At 51.8% G+C, this 11,873-nt stretch overlaps 1 protein-coding gene across 2 annotated transcripts in view; it reads right to left on the bottom strand.

Annotated features, from left to right (window-relative positions):
- Positions 1-4: 4 nt before the first annotated feature.
- Positions 5-11,873, bottom strand: part of Trpc2 (transient receptor potential cation channel subfamily C member 2) — a 13,349-nt gene continuing 1,480 nt past the window's right edge. Inside the window, exons 3-14 of one of the 2 annotated variants that reach the window (XM_008759812.4) lie at positions 9,616-9,828; positions 8,533-8,697; positions 7,883-8,057; positions 6,864-7,064; positions 6,250-6,412; positions 5,746-5,838; positions 3,331-3,523; positions 2,549-2,676; positions 2,378-2,456; positions 1,644-1,773; positions 366-1,086; positions 5-301 (exon numbers count right to left, since the gene is read on the bottom strand). In XM_008759812.4, coding sequence (XP_008758034.2) covers positions 692-1,086; positions 1,644-1,773; positions 2,378-2,456; positions 2,549-2,676; positions 3,331-3,523; positions 5,746-5,838; positions 6,250-6,412; positions 6,864-7,064; positions 7,883-8,057; positions 8,533-8,697; positions 9,616-9,828 — 1,935 coding nt within the window. In that variant the 3' untranslated portion in view covers positions 5-301; positions 366-691. Of the gene's footprint in view, positions 302-365; positions 1,087-1,643; positions 1,774-2,377; positions 2,457-2,548; positions 2,677-3,330; positions 3,524-5,745; positions 5,839-6,249; positions 6,413-6,863; positions 7,065-7,882; positions 8,058-8,532; positions 8,698-9,615; positions 9,829-11,873 lie in introns of those variants that run through there. The other variant, NM_022638.3, reaches the window with a different exon arrangement.

Genomic DNA, 11,873 nt, shown 5'->3' with positions numbered 1-11,873 from the left:
CATGGGCTTTTATGACTGGTTTATTGCATGATGTCATTTGTCCCTGGCAGGCTTGAAAGTCGAGGGATTGAAACTAATTTCCTGTTCATCCTAGTCATACATTGTAACCTCTGTACCTGATGCTTTTCAACAGCCTCAGGGGCCTCACAGCCACCATCAAGGCAGGGAAGGGATAGATGGATACCCAGCCATGAAGAGAAATGCAAGGTCAAGAAAGGGCACTACCTCCAGGCCTCCCCACTCTCAGGCCTCCCCACTCTCAGGCCCACCCATTCTCAGGCTCCCCCACTCTCAGGCCTACCTATTCTCAGGCCTTCCCACTCTCAGGCCTTCCCACTCTCAGGCCCACCCACTCTCAGGCCTACCCACTGGCAGGCCTCCAGTCTCCCAGTCCTCTAGTCTCCTAGGCCAGAACTTTTTCCTTTAAAGACCTGAGGAATCCCAAAGTAGGATTCTAAACCCCAGAACTCAAAGCAAGCTCTTTCTTCCCTCCTCACACAGCATCCATTTTAGGGGAGTGAAGGAAGGGATCTTAGGTTATTAAGAGATGGAGATGATCATCTGACTTCCACAGCAGAAACTTTACTGAGGCAAAAAAAAAAAAAAAAGTACCATGGTCTTCTACTGTGAGACCCTGGCTCTACCCAACTAGGCAGCTGCACTTAGAGACAGAAAAGACCCTTCTGTTGCCTTAGGACTCGCCCTTGGTCTCCAGATCTTCCCCCAGGGGCAAGTCCCCTGCCCCCTCTGCTTCTTGCTCCCTGTGTACCAGCACATGGGCCGAGGAGGAAGAGCTGGACTCTCCAGAAGCTGGAGTCCCAGCCTCTCCTGTAGCATCAAGGCTATCTTCTAAGGAGACTTCGGTCTCCACAATCCCAGGCATCGTCAGCTCTGCGGGGGTGTCAGGGGCAGGGGGGCCCAGGTTCTGGAAGCTGTTGCGCACTCGGGTGATGTACCGACTGAGGATGCTGGCGCCATCCGGAGGCCGCAGCGCCCCTCCCGCTGCCACAGTCTTCTGCACACTGGCCACCTCGCTTTGCAGTCGAGACACAGTCTTGGTCAGCTCTGTCAGTCTGTTGCCCAGATCTGAGATGAATCAGGGCAGGTCTTTCAGAGGAGAGCCTGCCTGCTCAGTACCTCTTCTGTCTATCCGCACCCCACCCTACTGAATCCAGGGACACCCTATCTAAATTCTAAAGGAAGACTGGAGGAACTGAGGGGTCAGGTAAATTCGAGCATTAATGGAAGGTCAGCGACAAAGGAGAAAAGCCTTAGCTGGGGTTGGTAGTGCAGGCCGGTAATCCCATCTAGTTGGGAGATTTCTAAGTCAGCCTAGGCCTCAGAGTGAGCTCAAGACCTGCCTAGGCAACTTAGTAAGACAGGAAGAAGGAAATGGGAGGGGGAGGCGAAAAGGGGAGCTCAGTATCTGAGCTCACAAGACTGAGGGAATGAGAACACAACAACATGTAAGTAAGTAAAGGCAGAGGAACCAAGTCAAGGAGCCAGATGGGTAAACTGTGCCTTTCTAGGGCAGAGAGGACGGGACTGGATCCTAATGGTGTGGAGTATGGAGAGTGAGAAGTCTGGTGTAGGCACCCTTCCCAGGTGAGCTAAGGGGAGAGCACTACAAGTGAGCCTCTGACCTTTCCGACGGGTCTCCTCGAACTCGCGCCGGGCAGTCTCTATGTAGCGCTGCACCAGAGCCTTGATGACTCGAAGGCGGTAGGACACATGTTCTCCTTCCCCAGGCCCCGCCCTTGCCCCAGGGTTGGTCTGCAATGGAAGGCAGAGTGAATTCTCTACCTTCCTTTCCATCTCTGCCCTGACCAAGAGTAAAAGAGAAAGGCAACATCGAGGCAGGCTTTCTGTCCCTGGCCTGAAGGGAACAGTGCAGTCCTGCAGGACAGATGGGGGCCAACTGGGAAAATAGACTGTGAGAGGACAGTGAGTGCATGAAGACTGAGAGGTGGGGGTGGCGTGGGATGGAAAGAGCCCTATAGGACTGGCAGCAGTGGTCCAGACCAGGAAAGCTCTCATGCTCGGACAGGCTGAGTTACGGTGCGGATGACAGGAGGTAGGTGAGCCCCTTGGATGTCCAGCTGCCTCCGCAGCCTTCTCATTCCTCAGGGGGCTTTGCCCAAGTTAAATCACCCAAGCAGGTCTTACAGCCTCTTTGTCTGGAGCCCGGGCTTGGGGTGGAGGTGGCGTGGATTATGTTGAGGCCGCAGGATGTGGGACTAGAGGTGTAGGAATCAGAAGCAGGAAGATGAAAATGGAGGCCGTATGACAGAGTGGGAATTGGAAGCAGGTTCTCTGGGGACACACTGATGGCTTAGGTAAGACAGGTGAGGAAACAACAGTCTGCAAAGGAACTCACAAAGGTCGGGATTGGGGGATAGTCCGACTTCTTGGCTTTGCAACAGGAGGAGCCACAGCAAATGAACCGGAAAATCCTCCTGAGAGATCACCATGGTGAAAAGATGTTAGTGGGTGGGTTGGGGTGCAGGAGCTGGGTGGTGTACAGGGGCCAGACCTCTGAGGCCATCACCTGAGAAGGTAGAAGGCAGCCTTTGGGGATGGCAGGATGTTAAAAGGCACAGGCAGCGTCAGACCCTCTCGGAAGTAGGACAGGTAGAGCTTGGAGCGAGCAAACTTCCACTCTACATCAGCATCGTCCTGGGGACCGAGGCAGGAGGCTATGGCAGGTCCGTGCTGGCACGGCCACTCTGCTCACTCAGGCGATGTCTCTTTTGCCTTCCCCTCTCTTACTCTTGCTTGTGTTCCTCCCCACCAACCACCCACAGTCCCCTTTCCCATTCTCAGTGCTCAGTCTATTCTCAAGCCTGCAACGCTGACCCATCTGCTTCCTTCTAGTGTCCCCCCCTTACTTTTATACAATGCTCTAAAATGCTGCTGCTGCCACCACCACCACCACCACCACCGCCCACACCATCATCACCATCACCACCACCCACACCCACACCATCATCACCATCACCACCACCCACACCCACACCCATCACCACCACCACCACCCACACCACCATCACCATCACCACCACCCACACGCACACCCACACCCATCACCACCACCACCACCCACACCACCATCACCATCACCACCACCCACACCCACACCCACACCCATCACCACCACCAAGTGCAGAGAGCATTAGACTTGGAGTCTGACCAAACCAACAACAGTGCTGAGATCCTAGTTGTTTAGAGGAGAAATTGTCCAGAGCCATAAAATAAAAGTGAGAGCAGGGCAGGACCCCGAGGGTCTCTGTTCCCTGTCCCTCCCCACCTAGCCTGGCTGGGGTCACGCACCTCGATCTTCTGGAAGGAGTTGGTGATCATGGCGATGAGCATGTTGAGTAGCACAATCACCATGACGATGGTAAAGATGCCGTACATGGCCCGGCCCACGAACTCAGGCACCAGGAACTGGGGCATGTCCACCACAGAGTGCTCTTCCATGCCAAACATGGTCCAGAAGAGGAACTGGAACGTTTCGTTGAAACTGGCATGGTGGGCCAAACAGAGGAGAGGAAAACGGGGATCCGGTTGGGAGAGAAGCCTGGGTTCCACCCAGACAGACTCCCCTCCTCTGAAGACACAGCCAAGGCCTTTGATGTCCATGAATCCGTATGGGCCACCCTTGTGAATACAGACACTTGTGTTTCTTAGTTATTTATCTAAAAACTTATTTTATTTTACTTGTGTATTGGTGTGTATCCTGAGTGTGTGTGGGAGAGCACCATGTGGGTGCAGGAACCTGGAGAGGGAGGAGGAAGGAAGCATTGGATCCCCTAGAATTGGAGTTACAGATGGCTGTGAGCCACTATTTGGGTGCTGAGTCCTGAGTCCTCTGCACGAGCAGTAAGCCTCTCGGCTGCTGCGTGTCTCTCCAGCCCCTCCACCTTTATTCTTTTGGCCAACCAATATTTACTTAACACAGGGGGCTAAGCACACCACGAGGTACCAGACAAGCAGGATCCTGTCCCAAGGCCTGCATGTTCTGGGGAAGGCTTAGGATGAGGGTGTGATGGAAAGAAGAGAGAATGGCTTATGAGAGGCTGTTACGAACTACACAGATACGGGCCTTATAGAATAACGCTAAAGTCTCTACTGTGGCCTCCCAACTTTAGAAAGAGTTCCAGATGGAGAAGGACATCTGAAGTATATTTGAAAAAAATCATGTTGGTTGCTGTGACTGCAAGCGAGATAAAAGAGGAAGGCACAACAAGTTAAGAAAATTTCCTGGCATAGGTGGGAGAGTACGTGTGCCCTAGAGCACAGAGGCAATAGCCCCGGTGCTGCCTCTTCCAGGAAGCCCTCCCCTCTTGGTCTGTCTTTCCCCCAAGGAACCCAACAGAATGCACTCATCAAGCGCTCACTGTCCTGACCATACTACTCTGCCCTCTGCCCTCTGACTCTCTGTGTCTTGGCTCTAGCCCGCCATAGGTAAACGGCATTGCTTTTGTCACTCTGTCCTCCATACAGCATCAAGGCAGACCTTCCTAAATTTGACCCAATGCGTTAGACCTCTACTTGCTAATTTTCCATATTCCTAGCTACCCTGAGCCATATGCCCGCCATTTACCTCACCTGAGATCTCCAGCCAAAATGCTTTAAGGTTTGTTTACATTTTCTTGTTTTTAATTATTTTTTTTTTTACTTATTTCTCTGTGTGCATGTATGTGTGTCTTTCTTCAAAACGCAGGAGGTGTGGAGGTCAGACGACTTGCAGGAGTCAGTTCTTGCCTTTCACCATGTTGTTCCTGGGAAGCCCCTTTACCTCCTGAGCCACCTCAACAGTTCTCTTCCCTTTGACACGAAGTCCTGAGCTGGCCTGGAACTTGTTAAACAGCTGAGGATGACCTTGAACTTCTGATCCTCCTGTCCCTACCTCCCGCACTGAGATTATAGGCATGCATCACCATGCAGAGCTAGGAACAAGTACTCTGTTAGAAGGACGCAAGATAATAAATGTCAAACAAGTGACAGAAGTGGAGAGTCACTGTCTCAGACCACGGCAGGAACTCTTTCAGTAAAGCTATCCATGGCTGGGTGGGGCAATACACACCTGGCATTCTAGCACTTGAGGGTAGAGACAGGAGCATCAGTTTTAGATCAAGTCCAAGTTACTTGAGAGCCTATCTCAAACCCCACTCACCCTCAAAATCATCTTCAGAGGTTGAATCCGGTGGGTACAGATTGCAAGTAATCTAGGCCAGAATCCCTCCATTAGTAAAGGGCACCTTTCCAATGGAGAGGTGCTCTTCACCAAGGGCCAAATCCTCCTCTAATGTGTGGTGCTGCATGCCTTTAACCAGCACCGGTGAGGCAGAGGCAGGCAGATCTCTGTGAATTTGAGGTCACCTTGGTCTACACTGCAAGCTCCAAGACAGCCATAGCTACATAGTGAGACCCAATCTCAAAAACAAACAAACAAAAAACAAAAAGTGTTGCAAGAGAAAAAAAGAAAGAGAAACAGATCGCAGCAAAACCACAATGGGCTGCTCATACAGGGCGTGGGTGCCGGTGACTTTCTTCATTTAATGACTGGCATTTTTCAAACAGCAGGGTTGGAAACAAGGGAATGCATGAGTGAATGAGTTAGTGTCAGAGAGAATCAACGAGCTTGCACAAGTAAGAGAGTTACGTGCTAAGACAAAAGGCCTCAGCCTCCCAGCTCCCCGGCCCGCCTGGGCCCCGGCCTCGACCCCAGGCTCAGCTTACTTGCCCAGCTTCTCCGTCTCCTGGTAGGGCACATAGATGTTGTTGAGGCCGCAGAGGAAGGCAGTCAGGATGATCATGAGGATGAACATGAACCTGTCAAGGAGTAGGATTTGGAAGGGTCAGAGTGTGTCTCCACCCTACAAGGCAGGCTCTGGGAAAAGGAATTGGGGAAGGGGAGGCCTTCTGACTCTTTGCTTATTTTATTTTTATTTTGTGCCCTTTTGACTTCAATTTCTAGAAGAGGGACAAAGTGAGGCATAGAGTTGTACAGAATTGGGACACCAGGGGCTGTTTCTGCTATTGGTTGTTTGTAATTGTGGTTGGGTTGGGAACTGTCAGCCTCCCTGCTGAGGGGAGGTTTGTGTTTCCAGATTCTGCCTCTAGGTCCTAGGTAGGGTTCAGAGACTGCTGGTGCTCACAGTTCTGTGAGAGGCACACGGCACAGGTCAAGCTGAGGATTTCAGAAGATCAGGGAGGAGTAGCCACAGGCGGGAGAGCACACACCGGATCATGTCGTCAATCATCTTGCCAATGGAGATCTGCAGAGTGCCCAATGATTCGTGAGCTGGCAGAATATACGCCAATCGGGTGAAACTGAGCATGCTCGTGACAGCAAAGAGCACCTCGGCCAGGAACTGGGGGTCCTCTGTGCGCCACTCACTTCGCTCTGCAGGGGGGTGGGGAGGTGATTGAGTAAAGGCTCACCCGGGACTCATGGCTGGGCTGAGGCACTGTGATTTAGTCTCCGCTATCAGCAGGACTGATTTAGAATCACCTAGGAGACACAGCTCTAGATAGATGTCATGGTGTTTCCAGAGAGGTTTTACTGAGGAGGGAAGACTGAATGCTGAACGTGACTGGGTGCCTGGACTAACTATAAAGGAGAGAGAGGGAGAAGGAGAGGGAAAGGGGGAAGAAGGAGAGGGGGAGGGGGACAGAGAGAGAGAGACTGAGCCCCAGTGCTCATCTGCTTCCTGACTATGGACACACTGAGACCAGCTGCCTCTGCACCCACCACAACGTCAAACAACAAACCTAAACAAACCCTTCCTCTCTGAGCTGCTTTGCTGGGTACTGTACCACAGTAAAGGGAGAGGTGATGAGGACAGGCTCCTCACCAGCTGTGGTGAAGTATCGGCAGGTGCTGCTGTCTGAGGCGTCCCGGCAGTGCATGTAGGCAAGTCCAGCCAGGAGGAGGCGCAGTGCAAAGGATGCCAGGTACAGAGACAGGATGACCACGTCCAGGAAGTTCCACCAGTCCAGGAGGTAGCTTCGCAAGCCCTCGATCCACACCTCCTTACACTCAAACCACAGAAAGCCTGGAAGGGGACAGGAGGGTGTCCAGGGAGGGCGAGGAGAGGAGGAAGCCAAGCTCCCTTCCTCCTTCTAGGACATAGCCAGGCTGCAAAGGCAGGGCTTTTGTGGGAGTGGGGAGCTGAAACATCTAATCCATCCAAGTGCAGAGTGACCTTCTGGAACAAAAGGGGAGCCCCTCCTTGTTGCAGACGGATCTCAGGATCCACGTGACTGGCACAAGTAACTAGGCAGGTGATACTCGGAAAGCAAGCAGCATGGGGTGGTGGTGGACTACTGTTCTTCCTGGTCCACCAAATCATATTTGGGCAAATATTTAAGGACTCCTTTTTATTATTTATTTTTAATAGTTAAAAAATAAATATTAAACATTTATCTATCGATGTGGGGCGTGTGTGTGTGTGTGTGTGCGTGCGTGTGTGCGTGTGCATGAATGCATGGGCACTTGCATGCATTGTGTGGAGGTCAGAGGACAGCTTGTGGGAATTGGTTCTCTTCCCATCAGGTTCATCTCAGGTATTGAACTCAGGTCATCGGGCTTGGCAGCAAGTGCTTTTTGCTCACTGAGTCCTCTTAACCACTCACCCCTTTGAGACAAAGTCTTGCTATGCATCCCTGGTTGGCTTTGAATGTGCCTTAGCGTCCTGAGGGTTGGGGTTACCGTGATGCACCATAGCACCCAGCTCCATTTTAAGATCTTGATTTTCAGGGTGTCTAAATGATTAGCCTGCTCAGTGTGGCCAAGTTTTATTGGGGCCCAGTGCCAGACGGGGCCACAAGGCCCTTGGTAGCTAGCCACAGTAAAGGGCTTTCTCACACATACCTGTGACCCAAATCATATGCAGAGAAGTCTCCCAGACACTCTGACTGCGGCCTTTGAAGGTGCTCAGCTGAGTCTCCATGACCAGAGACTCTCCCAGCAAGAAGATCAGGAACCACAGATAGGAGGCAGAATGGAGCAGGAACTTCAACACTGGGATCTTCAGCAGGCGGCCCAGCTTTGGGGGAGAGTGTAAGCATGGCTGACAGAGGCCTGTGGTTGCTTGTCCTTAAAGCCCTCTAGACTACTTGGCTCCCACGTGAGTCTGCACTTCAGGTTCGTCTACTCATCTAGGCATGGACTAAGAACGTAGGATGCACGAGGCCTATCTCCTGTTCTCTCCTTCACAACTGCGTGAGGTAAGTGTTATTACTGCAAACCATCTTTTTGTGGGGTGGGGTGGGGTGGGGTGTACCTCACAGGACAACTTCGTACTCAACCAAATTGAAAGGTAAGATTTACTACTACTATCCTAAACCCGCTCCTCTCGGTCACCCAGTCGGGAGCCTGAGTGGCCCTCTCCACTCTTTGCCTTGTCACACTCTGGCAGTTTTTGTAATGCCCGTCCCCACCTCCAATCCACCCCCACACTCTCAGTGGAGAGCTTGCTTCCAAAACACAAACTAAGGTATCAGTCATCTTGTTCTCAGTACCCGGGACTTGGGCGCCAGCCAGTAGCCAATGCAGAGGAAGGGCATGGTGAGGAAGATGAGGAAGGCCACAAAGAGCTTCCAGATGGTGGTGCTCCCGCGCCAGCCAGCCAGGTTCCCACACCAAATGGAAGACAGCACTTGCTGGCAGATGGGGTGTGCTACAAACTAAGCAGAGAGGAGCCATGAGGAGATGGCCACCAGGCAGGAAGGCCAAAGGAGCTGGTTGGAGGCAGAGCCCTACTTCCTGCCACAGAGGTTGAAGCCTCCTTTTGTCTCCATGCCAGCCCACCCAGAAGAGAGGGGCACGTGACCATGGGCAAGTGGAGTGATTTCAGTAGGCCTCAGTATGAACTCCAAGGCTCTTCACCCCCACACTCTTGAAGTCAGGCAGGAGTGGGTACAACTTGGGGGTCTCAGTCCCAGACTTCTCAGTGTTCCCTGCCTCTGTAGGTATATGTAATAGAAGTCTGGATGAAGGATCTTGAGGGAAGGGGCATGGAATATGGGTTTCCTGTCATGAGTACCTGGTCAATGGAGAAGCCACACAGGAGAGCTTTGTGGGTCAGGCTATCTGCCTGGGAATGAGAGTCGGGCTGTGGGGGACTGGACAGGGATCCTGTCTTTAGCTTGGCTGTTGGGTAAGGCATCTAATGAGACAGGGGGAAAAAATCACCAGGCATTTAACACCTTAGTGCATAGAGTGAGGTGTTGTAGTCTAACAGCAGAAGTCGGGGCCAAAGTTATTCATTAGGCTTGAGGCAAAGGTAAGTCTGCGTGAGATCTGAATGTGGGATCCTGGTGGTGACTAGCTTTCTAAGGATCGTTAGTACTCAGACTGCATGAGCTCTGAGTGTGGGATCCTGGTGGTGACTAGCTTTCTAAGGATTGTTAGTACTCAGACTGCAGGTAACCAGGGGAGGATGGGAAACTCCCCCTCTTGCTGTTAAGGGCTCATATGAAGGGCACTCAGTATCAAGGTCTCAGCAAGTCCCAAGGATAGAGAAAGTCAAAGGATAAGGCTGACTTGGACATGCCTTAGAGGAGACAGGACAAGCGACCAGGGTAAGGGAGGGCCCAGCTGACCTGTTTCTGGTTGTAGTTGACAGCCAACCGCAGTCTTGCCAGGTTAGGGATGCCCTCCTCAAAGGCCTGGCCCAGGCCCTCAGCCTCAGGCTCAGTCTCACTATCCTCGCCCAGGTCATTGAGCACTGCAGTGACCTCACTCTGATTCCGGCACATGCCCAGCAACTCAAAGCCATAGTCCTGGCAGAGAGACTCCAGGGCAATGTACTGAGGCTGTAAGAAAGTGTTGTGTGCCATCAGACCAATCTGTCCCTGCCCCTCCACCAAACTGTGGGCCAGGGTCAGCTCTGACACCACTGGGTCTGTTCCTTTCTCCTGCTACCTCATCAATCCTGTGTGGCCTTCACTTACCTGATGCTTTCCCTACCGCATCGTTAAGGTACTGCAACCCAAACCCACCGTGCTTGCCTGCTCCTCAGATTTTCCTCTTCTAATTCCTGACTCCTGTCCCACTATGACTCCGACTTCCTATTTTCTTTAAACATTGTTACCGTGTGTGGTATGTGTGCAGGTACATACACACACATGCGTGGGCCAGAACGACTTTGTAGAATTGGTTCTCTTTCCACTTTTATTTGAGTCCTGGGTGTTGAGCTCAGGTCTTCAGGTTTGAGCAGCAGCAGCAGCCCTTCCTGCCGAGCCACTCCACTGCCCTACTGCTTACACTTGTGCTCATTTCATTTACTTTTTCTGCCCTTAGATGGAACCAGTGCCGGCTGTTTAAGGAGATGCAGAAGAATGTGGAGTTCTTGGCTGCATATTTCCCACTCTATCCTGTTTTATTTGGAGCTTTTTCTCCAGAGAGGTTCCAAGTCAGTCTTTGAAGGCCCAGGTTACCTTTAGCACTGTCCCTCAGAGAGGAAACGTGTTTTGAGACTTCAGTCTCTCTGCCTGTAAGGCATGGATGAGAATTCCTGCCCTGCCCATCCCATAGCTGTGAGAGATGGGAGAGTCCCTTGAAAGCACTGCTCCTTCCTGGTGGGGACCTTTTTATTCTCCTGGCTCTCTAGCCTAACTTTGTCCTAGGCTTTCATGAGACCCTTATAGGTTCCCTGCCTAATGGCAGCCTTGAGGACTGAGGCATGGTCTGGCTTGGCACACGGGATGCCAAGGACTCAGCAATGGACAAACGGGATTGGTATAATGCCAGGCCTTGACCAGGTACTCCATCCCAGGTCCTCATACTTCTTGGGGGTAGGGCTGTTGAGGTAAGGCCTCATGTGTTCCAGGCTGGCCTACAACCTGCCAGAGATGCTCTTGAACTCTGACCATTCTGTCTCTACTGCCCAGGTGCTGGGGATGTGATGCACCACGTGTAGTTCTGGGGATCGAAGTCTGGGGCTCATGCACAGGCACTCTCCCAACGGAGCTGTCTCCAGCCCCTCATGACATACCTTTCACTAGGCCTTCAGCTCTACCTCAACTACCTTCTCTGCTCATCTTCTCTAACCAGCCTCTTCCACAGACAAGCTTAAATGCCTCTTCCCTTAAGAATCTTCCTGAATGGGCTGGAGGGATGGCTCAGCTGTTAAGAGCACTGTCTGTTCTTCCAGAGGTCCTGAGTTCAGTTCCCAGCAACCACATGGTGGCTCACAACCATCTGTAATAGGATCTGATGCCCTCTTCTGGAGTATCTGAAGACAGCTACAGTGTACTCATATAAATTAAATAAATCATGGGGCTGGGGATTTAGCTCAGTGGTAGAGCGCTTACCTAGGAAGTGCAAGGCCCTGGGTTCGGTCCCCAGCTCAAAAAAAAAAAAATCTTAAAAAAAATCTTCCTGAAACACAAAAGCCATAGGTTACTCTTTCTTTTCCTAGTTTTCTGTGCAGTGCCCATGAGGACCATCCACAGAGGCACTGAATAAAGTCCTGGGGCATCTTGTCCCCCTTTTCCATCCATGATCACAAGCTTGAGAGCCCCAACACACAGCGCTCCAGGTGAGCGTACACTGGGTCTCCCCAAGGACCTGCTCTATTTGTCACATCTAAGCCTGTTCAGTGGCTTTCTAGTCTTCTCTCTTCCCTTAGGTGGGTCTAGAGTACCCCTAAATACATCTAGAGAACCCTAAGGTAGAAGCTGCACCCCTCAAATAAGTCAAATGTCCCTGGAGTGGCTGTCACTAGAATGAAAGTCTGTTCCGGATGAAATTGGAGCTCTTAAGACAAGAAGCTCCACCCTTTTTTGCCATTCCCCACTTCTCAAAATTCCTAGAACACCCAGCACAAAGTCCAGTCCTGTCACAGGGCAACAACAGA

Source organism: Rattus norvegicus, chromosome 1 (assembly GCF_036323735.1).
Source record: "Rattus norvegicus strain BN/NHsdMcwi chromosome 1, GRCr8, whole genome shotgun sequence".
NCBI classification, from domain to species: Eukaryota; Metazoa; Chordata; class Mammalia; order Rodentia; family Muridae; genus Rattus; species Rattus norvegicus.
The sequence above is the reverse complement of the archived record's forward strand: the minus strand, read 5'-3'. Positions and strand labels throughout refer to the sequence as shown.